Consider the following 19,039-nt stretch of genomic DNA (forward strand, 5'->3'; position numbering starts at 1 on the left):
CTTAATTATCCAATAAAAGATAAAATATTTATCTTTTTTAAAACTATATAATAAAATATTAATTATATAATAATAAAAATATTTATCTTTTCTAAAATTATTTATAAATCCTTAATTATTTAAAAAGATAATAATAAAAATATCAATAAAAGAAAAAAAGTAAACATAATAAAAATCTAATAATATTAATTATTAATTTAGATTTAGAAAATCAAAATCAAAATATTGATAACTTTTCATGATTTACTTTACATATAAGATACACGAATAAAATAAAATAATAACTTATTGTATAAAATATATCTTTTATAAAAGTCGTAAAAATTTCAACAAAAATTGATAATAGTGGAAATGAAGAACGCGATAAAAATACCATTTGTAATAAAAAAATTCAATTACTATCCATGTTCTAATTTCAGTTTATTTAACAAAATAATTTAACTTATAACTACAAAAGGTATAAAATATTTTACTCCGACGTATTTAATCAATTGCTTTTGTACCGAGGAGATACCAATTATCAATCAAGTGTATAGAAATGATAATTATGGGACTCTGTTTTGTCTTTTCATACACATATTTACTATTTCCAAAACCATTGATACTTCAAGTTCTATTTTGAAAAAATAAATAAATAAAAAACTATTTTTAGGTGTTATTGTTCAAATCATATTTAAAAAAAAGAAAAAATATTTTTTATGCCTTTTTGGTCAAATCATATTATTTACTTTTTCCCGTATCTCTTCATTCTCTAATTTTATTCTTCTTACTTCAGTCTCTTCGTCAAATCTCAAATATAAATTGTGATCTATATATTTTTTTCATGGGAAAATAAGTTGAAAGCCACTTCACCTAGACAAGATTCTCTTGAGTATATAATTGTTTTGTGATTTTGTAAATTTAGATAAAAATCTTACTGTATAACTTAATTATTTTGAATTTTCCTAATTTTATTTTCATATATAAAAATATTTTATCTTTTATAATAATATTATCGTTTAGTCATTTACTTTATATTTGTTTAAAATCAAATTAGTTTTATACAGCATGTCTTGACTTCGCCCTCAAAGACAAACATACGTGACAGCTTCAATTTTATTATATATAAGAAAAGAAAACATCTTAAAAGAAATAAAAACAAAAAATAAATTTCAATATATTTATCTTAATTAATTAACCAATTCAAGTTATAATATATATGCATTATAATTAACATAATTATAAAAGTGGTAATAATAAACAAAAAAGTTATAATAATCTTTAAAATATTATATATTTAGTAAATTAATTATCATTTTATATAAATGATTTTTCTTTTAAGATTTAATGAGTTATTTGATTATTTTAATCATAATATATTTTCATAAACATATTCGTTTCTAGATTAAATATAAAGCATATTTTATGAATTAAACATAATAAAATTAAATATTACAAACATAGAATGAAGTTTGGATCTACTGTAAATTTGTTTGTTGAGATCTCCAACATTAATCATAATATATTTTTCATAACCATATTCGTTTCTAAAATAAATACAAAAACATATATTCTGAAATAAAAATAAAGATTTTATACAATAAAATCCTAATCCATGGTAAGCAATATCTTTAACATAAATAATGTATAATAAATATATTTTTTATCATTAGATAATAATCATATATACACATATAAGATAATTGTTGATTAATTTTAGAGGGTAATATCGTAAAAGGAGCAATACGCGTGGTCGCGTACGAATCACGAAACCGTGTGGTACTGAAAGTCGGTTTCCCTGGCTATAAATACAACCCTTTGCCATTCCTTCGCCTCATTTGGCTTGCGCGATTCAGAATTAGGGTTTCATATTTGTGGAGCCCTTTGGCCGTAGCCGCCAGCCAGAGAGAGATTACTCCGTTCATAGCGTTTCTTTATCCCTTTTTTCTTGAAATCGAACCTCGATTCGCTTCATTAGCTGAGCGATTTGATCAAAACACAAACACTCACAACCAAACCAAAAGCTTTTATATTAACCGAAGATGTCTCGTTGTTTCCCTTTCCCCCCTCCAGGTTACGGTGCACGTAGCGAGGCCTTGATCGAATCGATTAAGGTTTGTGTTGAGCCGTTTCGTTTTTGCGTTTGTGCGCTCAACTCTGCATGTTGTTCCAAATTGATTTTCTGGGTAGAACTACGGCTCCTTTTCAACCTAGGTTAGAATAGGACCAGGCGATGAGATTGTCCCATTCTTTCGATGCTTTGATCGAACCCTAGAACCGTGATTTTGCTTTTTGGGGCATAGATCGGCTGATTTTTATGAGTGAACATGGAAAAATAGTTCTAGGGTTTTCTTTTGGTCAAGTATAAATAATAAATAATTAACCTAATATAACTGGTGGGATTTGCGAAAGGATTTTTAAGATGCATGCAGTTCTCTCAACTCACTAACTATTTTATTTGAATCTTTGGGTTGGGGTTAATGAAATTTCTTGTATAAACTAATAATTTTTGCAATTCTAAATATGGGACTCAAATCTTGGACGGGCTTTCTGTATACATATCACTGCATGTTAGGATATTTGTCTGAGGCGATGAAGATGTGATGTGAGATCGCATCAGTCTCTGTTATGTATAGATTAGTGGATGATTAGGTAATCCTAGATAATCTCATTCATGGGTAGACGTTCGATATTGACCTGTGTGATGGAGCAAGTCTGATCCTCTTTTGGTATTGTGTGGCTTGTGCACTGCTACTGTCTTAAGAGTTGTAAAGGATATAATATATAAAATGGTTCTTGTAATGGCTGAAAAGATTGTCTTGACTACCAAAAGATTTGTACGAAGTATGAAATAGTTTAGTTATTGCAATTGCATGGTGAAACATTGAAATGCTTGCATAGCATGTTTGTTTCTTTGGACTTTCTCCCTATCCTCTGTTTGAAAATGTTATTCTGGTGCCTAAAGCTCCGAGAGGAGATAGAGAAGAAGAGGAGGGAGAAGATAGAGAAGAAGAGAATCAAGAAGGAGAAGAAGAAGTCGAAGGAGGAGAAGAAAGAGAAACGGAAGGAGAAGAAAGAAAGGAAACATAAAGAAGAAACAACTGCATCTACTAATGGCAGTGACGATGACAAGAAGTTCAAGCTCATTAAAGATATTACGGAAACCAAAGCAGATGGAAAGTTACAAAAGGGTGAAGTATGTGAGAATGAACTACTTGAGAGGAGTGGAATTACAGAGGAACTTGAACAACCTGTTACTTCTCGGGAACCTTGCTGCTTGTCCGACAGTACTCAAAGCAGTAAGAGGAAAAGGGGCTCCCCACAAGCGTCTCATGAAAATGGTGAGGATGCTTTGAAGCTGGTCACCTCATTGTTTTTGATTGGGTAATTTGTATTTAAATCTAATTTTGGCTTTTCTATGAAACAGGACCTGCTATTAAAATCAGACTTCCTTTAAGAAAGCACAGCGACCCTGAAGAATTAAATTCCAAATCAAAATTTGATGTAGGGTCTTCTTCAGGAAATGCGGGAGATAATGAACATCTCTCAAATAAAACTAGTGTCACTAACACAGGTCCGAAGCGGTTTCTTGGAAAATCTGATTCCAGCAGTGGTAAAGTGTTGCAGAATTCTGTTAGTGGAAATGCAGTGGTCACTAAGAGTAATGTTGGAAGTGACCGTCAGTCACAATGTCTCAGGACTTCAGAGACCAAACGGGTGGTTGGAAACTTGGATTCTAGACACCCCAAATCTGTGAACAATTCAGTTCGTCCTGATGTTGTTGTGGCTAAAGATACCATTGGAAATGATAGTCAATCACAGTCTCTCAGGACGACAGAGGTCAAACGGGTTCCTCTTGGAAACTCTGTTTCTAGACATGGCAATGCAGTGCAGAATTCTGTTCGTGGAGATGGTGTAGTGGCTAAAAACACCCTTGGAAGTGATCGTCAGTCACAGTCTCTCAGGACTGCAGTGCCCAATGGTGTTCTTGGAAGCTCGGATTCTGGACATGCGAAAGTGATGCAGAATTCAGTTAATGGAAATGTTGTGATCGATAAAGGTACTCTTGGAAGTGATCGGCAATCACAATGTCTCCAGTTGGAAGAACCCAAACGGGTTGTTAGTAACTCTGGCAAAGCGATACACAATTCTATTCGTGGAGATTCTTCTGGTGCTAAAAGTACCCTTCAAAATGATCGTCAGACACAATGTCCGAGGAATAATACCGAGCCCAAACGGGTTAATGGAAACTCTGATGCTAGACATGGCAAAGCGGTGCAGAATTTGGTTCATGGAGAGGATGTGGTGACTAAAAGTACTCCAGCAAGTGATCACCAGTCGAAATGTCTCACCAAGCGCAAAAGGGTCCCTGAGAAACCTGATTCTAAACATAGCAAAGCGTTGAAGAACATTTTTCACGGGGATGCTGTGGTCGCAGACATTGCAGTTGGTGATGCCATGGTCGCAGATAAAGCAGTTGATGATGCTATGGACATGGTTATTGCAGTTGATGATGGTAGCAAGAAAGTGGAATCTTTGTACAAGTCTCTGTTACTTATTCCTCCACTAACGTATGATGGATTTGAGTCATTGGATCAAGATTGGCTATTTAGTTCGGAAGCAGAGGCAGAGGCAAAACCGCGTGCCTCAAAGAAACAGAAGTGTGATTCTGAAGTCTTCAAGCTTTCAAGTTCTATGTGGCCTCGTGCAGAATACTTCCCTGAGGTCGATGTGTATGCGCTGCCATATGCAGTTCCATTTTGATTCTTTTGGATTTCTTTTACACTAGATAGTTTCAACGTAGGAAGCTTTGTTCAATTTGACAGAACCGGAGCATTATTGTTTTTTGAAAGAGAAAAAACACTTACATGGCATGTGGGGGGGAAAATTGCGTAATATATTCTAAACGTGAATCATGCAATTTGTCTTCCATACCGGGACGTCCTTAGAGAATATGAGAATGTACATAAATATAAATATATAGATAGAGATATTTGTTATGATTTTTTGTCTATATCATTTTCTTAGGCAAATTTAAAACATGAATATAATGACACTTTTTTATTCATCTGTGAAACGTTCTTTTTAGGCGTTTTATTGGTTGCTTTAAGAAAAAAAAGGTCTCTGATGGGTTTATCTGATGTTGCCAATAGAATTTCAATATTTTCTCTAGCGATTCTTTCAGCGATGTATGATTATATAATTAATAAATTTACTGAAAATCACACTTTCTGATATGATTTTGGTCGAAGATGGGAATTAGTGATAAGTGACGTATTTAATTTTCTGTGTAATTTGTACTTTGGATGTTTGATTATGGTTTTGTATGCTGTCATGAAGAATAAGTACGTTTATTTTGCGGAAAGCTAACTAAAAAGTTAGAGCAATAAGTGAAAATTGTTTACAATACAGGCTTTGTACGATCATCCTATTACCATGTAGTAAGTTTGGATGAATTTTTTTATAACCATTTCTAAGAAAAATAAATCTATTTTACTAGTTAAAACTACTTTATACATAAATTAATTTGTTGAGGTTTTCTCATGGTTTTTCTAAATTTTTATCTTTTACCCGTGTACGAATTAAATTTAACTGTAATATAGCATATACTAATTATCAAGTCATTTATTATACCATATACTGTTATCATCACTTGATGTATAAACTATAATTATTTTGCGGCATATAATCGAAGCTCTTACTTCTGTACCATATTTCACCCATATATTAGTGATCATCACTACTTGTGCATTACAAAATGTTAGCGTCAAGATCATTTTAAAGTGAATAATTCTAAATCTTCTTACATCTTCTTACCAGCCCTATGTATTTTATATTTCCAATATATTAAAGATATTAATTTTTTACTGAATGTTTTTTAGATGATTAATAGGAAGGGATAACATTTCGTCTTTTAAGTAAACGTGGAAAATAGCAATATTTTTCAAAATTATTCTCATGCAATCAATTTATGAAAAAGGGAATAATAGTAGTGGTAGAATATTAATTTTTAAAATTTAATTCTTCAATTCTCCTATCTTCATAACATAAGAGAATAAAAGAAAGAGATAAATCATGATATTGATAATGTAACTAAAATAATTTAAGAGATAATAAAAAAGCATCATAAAAAAGAATAACGAAATTTTAAAACATTCTCTTGTTTTAGAAATGGAGTATTAAATAATTGGTGTCACGACATCTTTCGAAGACATTTCTAGTAACTTAAAATAAATCTAAACCAATTATTTGACATTTCTAGCAGAATAACTCCATCTTAAGTATAGATCAAGTATTTTGATTTTGAGCAAATATTACTGACACTTTTCAAGCCCACAGCAATATATTTCAATGTAAAAACAAAAGTATCTAAATAAACATTTTTATTGGTTTTATGTTTCTTTCGAAATATCATCTCATCTTTTGTACTTTTAGTAACTCATGCAAAAGGTAAAATATCACTTTATGAAACTTATATCAATTACAAGTTATAAATATGTGGAAAAATAATTTTTATTGTTTATTTTTATATAAGCGAGAAAACTGTAATATTTATTACTACCATGAGTCATTGATTAGTAGTAACTTTTCATTTATTAGAGCTTATATTTTTAATAATATTTTTATTTTTATCATTATTTATTTTAATCGTAAAAATTATAAAAAAGATCCTCCAAAAATTCAAAATAAAATATATAAATGAACTGTTTTGCTATAGTCCAAATCAAGTTATGATTTTGTAAGATGTAATAATCAAATAAAAGGGTGAGGAGCACAGAAAGAGTCAAATGAATACGAGTAATACAATATAAATATAAAAGGAAAATTCATAGATATTTGGTATAATAGATTATATTACCATGTAATAACGTATCATCATATATTTTTATTATTTTTTGGGCGTGCTCATACCAAAGAATATGAAATTGTTGACAAGAAAACTTTTTCTTATTCATGCACTTGGATTAAGTATAGAACAATGAACGATGAACAATGAACAATGAACAATGAACAATGAACAATATGGTCTACAAGGCAGATATAAAAAGTAAGGAATAACACGACTAACACAGCAAGTGCAGAAGTAAAAAAAGAAGGAAGAGGCTTCATGAGATTATAGTAATGATTAACCCTTACTACTCGAAATTATGATCCTCTTCACCCTCACCCTCTTCATAGTCCTCCTCATCAACTGTTGCATCCTGATATTGTTGGTACTCTGCCACCAAATCGTTCATGTTGCTCTCTGCCTCAGTGAACTCCATTTCGTCCATTCCTTCCCCTGTGTACCAGTGCAAGAAGGCCTTGCGTCGGTACATTGCAGTGAATTGCTCACTCACCCTTCTGAACATTTCCTGAATTGAAGTCGAGTTACCAATGAAAGTGCTTGACATCTTCAAGTTCTTCGGAGGGATGTCACACACACTTGACTTCACGTTGTTGGGAATCCACTCAACAAAGTATGATGAGTTCTTGTTCTGCACGTTGATCATTTGCTCATCAACCTCTTTGGTGCTCATTTTTCCTCTGAACATTGCTGATGCTGTCAAGTAGCGTCCATGGCGGGGATCTGCAGCACACATCATGTTCTTGGCGTCCCACATTTGTTGGGTCAGTTCAGGGACAGTGAGGGAGGCGTACTGTTGAGACCCACGTGAGGTGAGAGGAGCAAACCCCACCATGAAGAAGTGGAGACGTGGGAATGGGATCAAGTTCACAGCCAGTTTCCTCAGATCAGAGTTCAGTTGGCCAGGAAACCTCAAGCAGCAGGTCACTCCACTCATGGTTGCAGATATCAGGTGGTTCAGATCACCAACTACAATTGCAAATCGTTAAGTTAATCAAGTTATGTGACTAAAGGTTGATTAAGATAATGATTGTTGTATAGTAAAATTTTGAAAATGTGATGGTATACCAGAGATCTAACAATTTCTCTGTGGGGGAGAATTCTAAAGAATGCAGATAACTTTTCCTTTTCACAGTTCCAGGACAGTTCCGAGTTGATGAATGTGTGAATGTGCAGAATAATGAATGCAGGAATTAAAATTTATGCAGGATCGGGGTACTTACAACTAGGGGTGGTGAGTTTTAAGGTCCTGAAGCAAATGTCGTAGAGTGCTTCATTGTCAAGAACCATGCACTCATCTCCATTTTCCACCAGTTGGTGGACGGATAAAGTAGCATTGTAGGGCTCCACAACCGTGTCAGAGACCTTCGGAGAAGGAAAAACAGAGAAAGTTAGCATCATTCTGTCCGGGTACTCCTCCCTGATCTTCGATATCAACAGTGTTCCCATGCCAGAACCCGTTCCACCTCCAAGCGAGTGACACACTTGAAAACCTGAGAACAAAAAGAAAAAAATTCAACACACATCAAACATTAAACCCACAACACAATATCACATTCATCCATGTTCACAAACCATAGCTGGTCCAATCTTACGACAATACTCAAACTAATAAAACACATATTTGTGGCTAATATGATCAAATCTAATACCATCATCTTGTAAAGTGATCTAAATTCTATAATTTTGACATTTGACAAACATCTAAACCGCGTGTGATCTCGAACAATAAAGTAATCCATATTACTTAAACGAAAAAAACTAATTAACAGTATTTTAAAAACGAGATCTCATGATTGTTTTTATAATTGCGAACAGCATTTGCATTGTAACGGATCTACATTGAAGTGTAAGAGGAATGTGGATACCTTGCAAGCAGTCACAGTTTTCGGCCTCTTTGCGAACGACATCGAGAACGGAATCGATCAATTCAGCACCTTCGGTGTAGTGTCCCTTGGCCCAATTGTTGCCGGCGCCGGACTGTCCAAAGACGAAGTTATCGGGGCGGAAGATCTTGCCGTAAGGGCTGGATCTGATGCTATCCATGGTCCCTGGCTCCAAATCCATCAACACAGCCCTCGGAACATACCTTCCTCCAGAAGCCTCATTGTAATACACGTTTATCCTCTCCAATTGGATATCCGACGCCACATCGCCGGTGAACTTTCCGGTGGGATCGATCCCGTGCTCATCGCATATCACTTCCCAGAATTTCGAACCGATTTGGTTCCCGCATTGCCCACCTTGCACGTGCAATATTTCTCTCATTCTTCTTACTCAACCGTCTCTTTCCCTCTCTCTCTCTCTCTTTCAATTCCACACACACATGTGTATATATATACACGAGATCTCAGAAACTGAGAATGCGAGGGTAATCGTGGAATGGAAAAAAGGTATTAGTTTTATGTTCTTGGAGTGTGGTTTGAAGCGCCAATTCTACCACCCATTATTATCCCTACCTTAACTTCTTCTCCTTCTATTTCGCTCTATTTTTGTCTTTTCCCAATCCAATTTTTTTCTTTTTCTTAATTTTTACACTTCAACAATATTTTATTTTTAAATTATTTTCTTTTTTGTAAGAATATATACTTATTTTAAATACTATCGTTTTCAAACTTTAAAAGTGACTAATATTGTTGGCCCATTTACACTAGCCCACTCTTACAAGAGATAATTCCTTGGGCTTGTTGTTTGACAAATCAGAGATAATCATTTGTCGTCGCATCCACAATTATTTGAACTTTCTTTAAATACAAATCAACACATTTAATTCACGGGATAAAACATATTTTAAAATATCCAACACGTAAAGGACATATTTTCGAAACTAAAAGTTAACTGACTACAATACACTTTTATTCTGGGATTAAGTATCTATTTAGTACTCAAACTTTAATCCAAAATTAGGATTTATTTTTGTCTGAAATTTCGATATATTTTGCTCCTTAAACTTTAAAAACAAATGAATATAGTCTTTTTAACCCAATTATGTAAATTTTTGTTGACGTGTAAAACGCTTTTCATGTTAATATTGAAGGTTTTTTACACTATTTGACACATTCCTAGTTCAATATCTAATGATAAATGTGTTTAATACTTAAAAAAAATTAACGTAATTGAGTTAAAAGATTATATTCATTAATTTTTTAAGTTTAGAAACCAAGATATATTAATGTTTCGGATGGGAACAAATTCCAATTTTGGATCAAAATTCATGGACTAAAAATATACTTAACCATTTGTTTTATGTCTATCATACAAAATATAATTAAATATTTTTTCACAGACAATGCATATATTTAAATAATCATTTTCAACTTTTATTAAATTTTTAATTATGCAAATACACCACTTATTAGAATATAATAATAAGTTGGAAATAATGTTCTAAATAAATTTAACAAATAACGTAAAAAAAAAAGCCCAGTGAGAAAAACACGTTCTTTGCTCATTGCTAATGTATTAACTGTATACAGTGTTTTTCACGACAAACGTTTTAAATAAGGGCCCATTTTACTTCATCTTTTTCCTCGTCCTTTGTCTTCTTTCCAAACGTGAAAAATTACACTTGAAAAGTGTATTCTTTCTTTAAAATTTCAACTAAAACTACAGATTTTACTTGATAATAATAAATGAAACTTGTACAATTTTGTGACTTCTAAACAAAAATTACTTAATAATTTAAGAGTGTGTTAACAAATGTTATGAATACTTACAAACATTAGACAAAAATTGAGAAGGGATGATAGTAATATAGGAGGTTAAGAATCAAAGGTTTTGATAAAGATTATAAAAATATGATTTTGGTATCTAAAATAGCAAAAAGGGATAATTTTATGAGATGAAAAAGCAATTAAAATCAAAAGGTTAGAAGAAAAATGTTTGGTAAGGTGGGAATGGAATTTCAATGATGAAAGCCTAAAACGTGAAATTTTCTATGAAGGTCTAAGATGGGAAATTTTGACAAAGGTTTAACTTTGTTAGTTATATTTAGGACCCTTGAGTCTCAATTATTGACATTTTTTGTTATTACCAAGTTTATGTTACAAACTTCAGTAATCCACCCATAATAGAAATTAACTTAGTCAAGTCAACTATAACTTCTAAGTATGCCAATTTTTTCAATACACAATAACAAAATGATTAATGCATTAATAAAATGTTCAAGAAAATAATCATCACTCATAATTGCACAATCTTGATGTATAAACAAGCAATGCACATAACGAATATGCTTTTTTTACTCTATCAACAAATAATGAATAATCAAGTAATTAAAACTTGTTGACTTGTACTTTAATTGTTTTAAAAGCTATATTTAGAGTGATTTGTAATTGATTAATACATTATTACACCAAATAAGGGGTTAAGAGGAGTAAGTATGATTCAGAAACATAAGCAGAGCCAAAATCAAACAAAACGGGACAAGGTAGATACTACAGTTTTGTTCGTTTTCACGTTGTCTTGTCTATATCTTTCATACGTAGTACATGACAATAACACTCTATGAAGTTTGAAGCAGTCTCTGATTCACTGTCATGGTTCGTGCCACGAAATTTCCTCTCCTCACAATTCCAATTACGCGTATCTTATTTTATTTCTAAGTTTACTTCTATTCTTATTATTTTATATGTTCCAAAATTTTCAACCACCCGAATGTCCTTCATCAACCAACCTATCACATTCTAGTCAAAGCCATAGTTGCAAATTATCTCTTTCATCTCCCTCTTCAATTCTTCTACAAGAGTTTCCGTTTTGGAGTTCGATACTATCTGTAAATAGCCCAACACTTATTGGGGTAATGAAATCTAGTGGTTGCCGAATCAAAACTGCTGCTTTGTTTTCATGTCGTTAATTCTTATAGTAAAACTGTGCATGTCAACGTTGTTGTCTTCATTGTAATCACCATGATCATTAGCCAAGAGAATGTTCTTTATTTTATTTTACTTTTGGTTCTGTGTTTTGTTTACCATGTTAAAGAAGTTAAAGTTGCAGACTCACTCCTCTTTGCAGGCTTTCAAATTTTGTTCTTTTCATTAATGGGGTCGGTTTGTTCAGCTGGTAAGGCTGAGAAAAACAAAAACAAAGAGGTTGGAGGGAAAGGATTGGGAAAGCTTAAGAAGTTAAAGAGTGTTACAAAGGAGAAAGGAGATTGTTATTCAAATCCAAGGAGTAGTGATCGTGGTAGAAAGAAAAATCGAAGTGAATTCAGAATATCTAATCCTACTGGAAAAGAAGGGAAACAGGTACTTTTCTTCTACTGATTTTTGTTTTTTCTGAAGCTGAATTAATTTGGTTGAGGGGTAACAAAACAGTTAAAAATGCATGTAATTCTCTCATTAAATTTAGAGTAAACGTGATTTCTGGTATGGATAAAAGTCAACGAGTTTATTATACTTAGTAAACTGCTATGGAATGACTATGTAAACGACCTCTGCATTATTTATTTTTAATAAATCTGTGAGGGATTTTCTTGTTCTAACATTTGTTCAAACATGATTACTGGTAACAAAAAACTGGTGTTATTCATAAAGAATCGATTATGAATGAGTTGGAAGCTCGTAAAAATGAAGATCAATTGCATTTTTATTTTTGAGTGAAGATATGCTACCTAAACTAGGAAAGTGGTGAAGCTGTTTTGATCCTGCAAAGTAATCTTTGAGGTTTGAGATCTTAACAAGAACTGGTTCTGATTCTACTACACATTGATGATTTTTAACTGATGGAAATTTTTGGTGGAATAGTCTGACTCTGAAACAGTTCATAGATTTGTCTGTATGATTTTTTTCCTTGGCTATAAATGATACTTCGATTTGTGTCACGTAGTTGTATCTGATAGATTAGGATATTTTGCATTGAAAATTGGATGTTTACACTTTGATCAATGGTGTGTCTCCTTTTCTCAGGGATCCCAGAGAGGTTCCATTTGGGGAAGAGCTGGTGAGAGGGCAGTGGAAGTTCTGGACACACTTGGAAGTAGTGTGCCAAAGTTAAGCAACAGTAATGGGTTTGGTTCTGCCGTGGCTCCAAGAGGGAATAGAATATCTATATTGGCATTTGAAGTGGCTAACACAATAAATAAAGGAGCAATCTTGTTTCAATCACTGTCTGAAGAAAACATTCAGTTCCTTAAAAAAGAGATTTTGCAGTCAGAAGGGTTGCAACAATTAGTTTCAACTGATACAAAGGAGTTAATAGGCCTAGTTGAAGCTGACAAAAGGTCATTTTCTTGTTTAGAAGTGTTTTATGTTTTGTGTTTTGCGTTTCATTGCATCTCCATATATGTTTCTTTTACTAATGTTCTTTATCTCTGATTTTTGGGAATTTGTAGGGAAGAATTCAATGCTTTCTCCCGGGAAGTGGCTAGATTTGGAAACATGTGTAAGGATCCTCAGTGGCATAACCTAGAACGATATTTCTCAAGGTGAGTTTTCTTGCTTTTGAAAAAGATTATGCTAATTCATTGTGTTGATTTCTCAAATAATCACAAACATTTCAGATTACATATGGACATATTAGACAACATGCAGCCAAGGGTGGAGGCAGAAAACACAATGCAGGAGTTGATAACTCTATCTCACAGTACTGCTGTAAGCAAATTGTAATTTTCTCTGTTAGAAAACATGGTGCAAGCCTTTCACAAAAGAGAGGATTAGAGAAAGTAAAAGACTGAAAATGTAAATTGTAATGAATGAGTGAAATGTTATATGTTTAATCCATGAATATGATATTGCAGTGTTTCCTACTTCTGATGTGCTTAAAGTTCAGTTCTATTCTTGAATTTTTATTTGTTTCTTCTTTAAATAACTCGATCTTTTTTTTACACAGGAATTATATCACGAGCTAACTTCATTAGAACGTTTTGAACAAGATTATCAGAACAAGATTAAGGAAATGGAATCTTTAAATCTTCCTCTCAACGGTTAGAAGCTTCCGAATCTACTTTTCCCTAAAAAGTTTGACTTTCTTTTCGATTGATGATTTAGTTTTGTTCATGTGCCAAGACAACAATCATTTTACCTTTTACTAAGAGCATTCTTAATTGTTGGTCTTGTAGAGAGTTCTCATTTTAGATTATCAATTTAACAAATTATCTGCAAGTCAATCTTCTGCAGTATTTATCTTATTTTTTACAAGCCATTTTCTTTATAATTGTAGGGGACAGTCTCACAGCTTTTCAGATTGAAATAAAGCATCAGAGAAAGTTTGTGAGGAGCTTGAAAAGGAAATCTCTTTGGTCAAGAAGATTGGAAGAGGTATACAAGATTGTGATTATTATTCTATGAATAGTTAGTTCCTCATCTGAAACTTCCATTCAATATAAAAGTTTTGTACATCAGTGAACTTGTTCCTTGCATTTACCTACTGCAGATTGTTGAAAAGCTTGTTGACATAGTTACCCACATGGATCAAGCAATTTTCGAGTTCCTTGGAAACCATGGTATGAGATCATATCTAATAACAATTCAAAATCCTTCATCTGTGTAGTACTTGGATTTCGGTGCCAAACCTATCATTAGTATTATACTCCTAAAATGTTATGAAATGGTGAATTTGTTGCAGGAACAACTTCTGTAAACTCTTGCAAGGGTTCTGAAAGACTTGGTGAAGCTGGTCTGTCTCTGCACTATGCTAACATTATCAATCAGATAAACATGATTGTAAGTTTGTACCATGCTAGTGTAACATAGTAAGGTGTTGAAGATGTAATCTAAATAAAATGTCTGTTTCAAACTTATATCAGGCATCTCGTCCAACTGTTCTTCCTCCAAATATGAGAGACACATTGTATCATGGATTGCCTAATAATATTAAGAACGCACTTCCTTCTCGGTTGCAAAATTCTGATGCCATGAAACAGGTATGTGTAATCTGATTATTGAAGTTCTGTTCTTGTTATGTTATGCTAAATGGGAATTTTCTTTAGCTCTCCATCAATGAGGTCAAAGCTGAAATGGACAAGACGCTGCAGTGGCTTACTCCATTTGCCACAAACACGACCAAGTAAGAAAACACAGTTTCCTACTTTGATATTTGAAAACACCAGTTGTATTTGGACTAGTTTTGTTCCTTTTAAACTCCATTTTGTAAAGTTCAGAGATTGTTACAAATTTGTTGAGACATGTCATGCATTTAGAAGACATTTATGAACATTAAGAGTTTCACACTAAGTAAAGTAAGTTATTAATAGGTCATTCTTCTGGTTTGAGTTGTTTTCTTGTACTTATCTACTAACATAACATAACATGTTCATGGCAATATCAAATCAAAAACAGATAGAAGACAAAATTAAAATTTGACTATGAAGAGAGAGTAGAATCATTTTACTCTTCAAAAGCAATTCAGCCAAATGTCATTGAAATTGCTGAAGTATGTTATGTTGGTTTTTTTTTTCTTCTAATCTTTGCTTTTGTGTATTTTGCAGGGCACATCAAGGTTTTGGATGGGTTGGCGAATGGGCGAATACAAGGTTATCTTTTACTTTTAATTCAATGATTTTGTGTATGAATATCATTATTGTATTTATTCATGATGATCAATGTTAGCAGAATGATTTGCGGTAATTTTTTGTGATTTGCAGCACTGAGTTTTGTGAAAACACAATCAAAGAAAATAAACTGATTCGGCTGCAGACACTTTACTATGCTGAGAAGCAGAAGATAGATTTTTACATCATTGAACTGTTGACTAGACTTCACTACTTGGTTACCTTTGTAAGATACAGACATAGCAATCCCATGAGACCAATAATGTCCACAACAACTTCTCCGAAGCGACTAGAATTTCAAGCAAAGATGTTACAGTTTATAAGCTTAGACAGTATTAGCAAGTCATTGGGAACTCAACTTTCCCAAGAGGACAAAAGATTGTTAGAGGAAGTAACTATGAGGAGAAGGAACCCAGGAGTTAGCAAAAGTGAGGATCTTGCAGTGACCAAGAAAAGAAGAGCCAAACTTTGTCATCATAGTAATAGTGTAGGGAGTTCACCTGTTACAACAAAAGCTTTGGAGAACCAAAGATCTAATCTTTTGGATATTATAGATGGACTATAAGATTTTTTTTCGATTTGGTTTGTTTTGTTGCGCAAGATGGAGATGTTTATGAAAGATTATGGGAAAAACATATATGTGACATTGTGTTCAGTTTCTTGATGCAAGCTTATTCTTTGAAAAAAGTAACATTTTCTTTGTATGTATTTCATATATTTTAGTTAGAGAAAATACAATGGTTAAGTTCAATAAAACATTGTACAACCACTTATTACATGAATCTAAGGCTTAAACTGATTTAGGATTGACATGTTTTCTATTTAAAGGACCATACAGAATAATTAGAATTTTTTCCACTTAATGAACACTCACTACTTCATTTAATAACTTTTTTCACTTAACAAACACCCACTAGTTGACTTAATCACTTTTTTCACTTATAAACACTCACAACTTCAGCACATCTTACACTGTTTCTTAAATCATCAAACTCATTATTGTAAATTTGTACTAAGTGAAAGAGTATAAAATGGAGCTATAACACTAACAAATTTGCAAATAACTTTCTAATACAATAAATCTCATTTAAACGATAAGACAATTACACTGATTATAAAGCTATTACTACTGCAGCCATAACCCCTCTGAAACTATGCATTTATAAAGCTATTACTACTGCAACCATAATCTCTGAAACTATGCATTTTATAGAATGTAGTATGATTCTGGATTGTAAGATGATCGATGTGGGATTACAACATAATATCAAAAAAGACGATTAAAGAATTAAAAGTAGAAACCTTTTACACTGATTAAATTCTCTTTTTGGTTAGTATCTGTCAGTACAGTATATACACATAAAGTTTGTAATAAGAGTCTCTCTCAATAATACTAAATCAACATGCTCTTGCGTGCTTAAAAGGGTAACTTGAGAAAAGAAAAATAAACACCTAATGAAGTCTACAAGCTGGTGGCCTATAATAATGTGGATAATTACAATTCAAACAACCATTATTTTCATAAATTAAATTACTAATTAATGCTGCTATATCAATCCCAGATATTTTTTGTGTGCCTTTTCTGACTTTTAGATATTTTAAGATACAAGATACAAGATACTTCAAATCCTTGTATGAGATACAAGATAATAGCATTGAAATATCTCATGTGATGTGACTAGATTCTTTTCAGGGTAACACTTATAATTCCTATGAAAATGTTGTTGACTGCAGCAAAAACTGAAGCAGTTCAACAATGGAGGAATTTCTGGAATCAGAAACTGGGAAGTTGAAGCTAACTTCTACATACAGATTCAGCAACTTGATCAACTAACTTTGTGATTTGGTGGAAGAGTAAAGTGGTGTACATAGTAGTCAAAAGAGGTTAAGAATTTTTAGAATAAAATAATTAAGTAAGATATGTTCAAAATCGTGTCAAAATTGCAAAAGTTGCCAAACGAGACCTTCTTTTTTATCCATTTCATATCCCTCTCTGCAAAGGCTGCGCTAGCTCAGGTTTTGTAGAATGATGTCACACTTGAAAATAAATTATTCCTGGCCAAAAAAACATTTATTACCAACTAATATACATTCAAAAATAATAAATTTATAGATTATATAATATAATAAATAAAAGAAAAGAAAAAAAACACTGTTGATGAATTATTTTTCAATTTTCTGAACTTTTTTCTCATGACATTGCATTTTCTTCTGTGGGCTCCATGTTTTTGTATGACACACACCTCAATAACATCAACATTTGTGTAAGTCAAGTTGCTTTTGTCTTCATCTTAAAATGAATAGGTTGAATTATAATTCTATTTTATTTTTTAATTTATGTGATTTAGATTTTTAAAGACCTGTATTTTCAGTTTGATGTTTAATTCTATTTATTCAAGTTATATCAAAATTAAGAAGATAGTTTGTATATATATATATAGGATGAGTTTGTTTAAGTTTAGAAAATGATAGAAGAATAAATCATTTTTAAAAGTATAACTTATTTTATTATAATTGAAAAAAAAACTGTGTCTCTATGTATTTCATAAACCATATCAACGTGTGTCTGTTGTGGTAGAAATTATAAAATACGTAAAAGTTTATTTAGTTTTGAATTTAGATTAGATAGATTATAATACATTACAATTATATTTCTTGGGCATTTTTAGTCGCTCAATTTAATGACAAACAATTTAATAAAATTTCCAAGCTAATTCCATAATGTTTTTTTTTCACATTTTTATTTTATTTATTTATATAAAATATCTATTGCTTCAAAGAAATTAACGAGTTCGGTTTTTTAAGTAAGATCTTAATTAACTAATGGCTAAACGCTAGTTTTACTTCTATGTTTTGATATCTGAAACTTTTAAAGTTTTAATACGGTATTTTGTATCTTTTAAATGTTTATTTTGCTTATTTTTAACTATAATTGTAAATAGGCTAACAGAGTTTTGTTTAAGATATTTGTTAACTTATTTAATATATATTTTATTGACTGAGTTTATTTTTAATTATCTATTAAGCAAACTTCTTTTTGAAATGTTTAAACTTGACAAGTTTTTTAACCTTAACACGCTTTATTAATTTTTCTTTGAATACTTATTCCTGATTTATTCACCTAGACAAAACTAAACCTGGACACATTTTCAATGTGTTTTAAATATCCGTTTTGGGTTGGGCTAAGTCAGCTATGACAAATATTTTCATATATATATATATATATATATATATATATATATATATATATATATATATATAATTACTTATAAAAGACTTCAAACCACTATTATAGACGGTGAGGCTATAGATTTTAACTTCAACTCGGAAATCGACACGAAATAAATCACATAAACTTCATAAATATTTAAGCCCTATTTTAAACTAAAATTTATTCAGTAAACTAAGAAACATTTATTTAAAATTATTTTTTCAAACAATACAATATTCTGTCAAATACTTACGAATAATAAATATAATCTTATTGTTGTATTAAAATTACATATTATGTTACTTTTGTCATTTATATTTATGCACGTACACGTGTGAAGTTTCAAACAGAAAAAGTAATAATACTATATATCTAAATGTTATGAAGTAATAAAAATTATGGGTTATGAAACCAAATATACCTTTAATTACCGATACATTATTAGTTCAAGTAGGATTAGATTTAGTATTCTTTTAAAAAAATGTTTTTTTATATAGGTTAATCATCTATCAAA

General features: G+C 31.7%; 3 protein-coding genes across 4 annotated transcripts; 2 read left to right on the plus strand and 1 right to left on the minus strand.

Annotated features, from left to right (window-relative positions):
• Positions 1 to 1,822: 1,822 nt before the first annotated feature.
• LOC114193778 (stress response protein NST1-like) lies at positions 1,823 to 4,987 on the plus strand. Its single transcript, XM_028083711.1, has 3 exons — positions 1,823 to 2,093; positions 2,945 to 3,320; positions 3,407 to 4,987. The coding sequence occupies exons 1-3, from the start codon at positions 2,022 to 2,024 to the stop codon at positions 4,741 to 4,743; spliced, it is 1,785 nt and encodes a 594-aa protein (XP_027939512.1). The 5' UTR covers positions 1,823 to 2,021; the 3' UTR covers positions 4,744 to 4,987.
• Positions 4,988 to 6,905: 1,918 nt separating this feature from the next.
• On the minus strand, positions 6,906 to 9,250 carry LOC114194769 (tubulin beta chain-like). The gene is made up of 3 exons (XM_028085170.1): positions 8,695 to 9,250; positions 8,050 to 8,319; positions 6,906 to 7,795 (listed from the first exon to the last, which is right to left on the minus strand). Exons 1-3 carry the CDS (start codon positions 9,092 to 9,094, stop codon positions 7,116 to 7,118), a joined length of 1,350 nt encoding a protein of 449 aa, XP_027940971.1. The 5' UTR covers positions 9,095 to 9,250; the 3' UTR covers positions 6,906 to 7,115.
• A 2,196-nt stretch (positions 9,251 to 11,446) lies between these two features.
• Positions 11,447 to 16,020, plus strand: LOC114193128. Of its 2 annotated transcripts, none has more exons than XM_028082832.1 (13): positions 11,447 to 11,624; positions 11,840 to 12,072; positions 12,733 to 13,046; positions 13,158 to 13,250; positions 13,326 to 13,416; positions 13,655 to 13,748; positions 13,985 to 14,082; positions 14,198 to 14,267; positions 14,390 to 14,487; positions 14,571 to 14,687; positions 14,754 to 14,830; positions 15,252 to 15,296; positions 15,408 to 16,020. In XM_028082832.1, exons 2-13 carry the CDS (start codon positions 11,866 to 11,868, stop codon positions 15,877 to 15,879), a joined length of 1,776 nt encoding a protein of 591 aa, XP_027938633.1. In that variant the 5' UTR covers positions 11,447 to 11,624; positions 11,840 to 11,865; the 3' UTR covers positions 15,880 to 16,020. The 2 variants fall into 2 exon arrangements, with proteins under 2 accessions (XP_027938633.1, XP_027938634.1); XM_028082833.1 differs by having other exon boundaries at positions 11,611 to 11,724.
• Positions 16,021 to 19,039: the final 3,019 nt, after the last annotated feature.

This window comes from Vigna unguiculata, chromosome 8 (genome assembly GCF_004118075.2).
Source record: "Vigna unguiculata cultivar IT97K-499-35 chromosome 8, ASM411807v1, whole genome shotgun sequence".
NCBI lineage: Eukaryota > Viridiplantae > Streptophyta > Magnoliopsida > Fabales > Fabaceae > Vigna > Vigna unguiculata.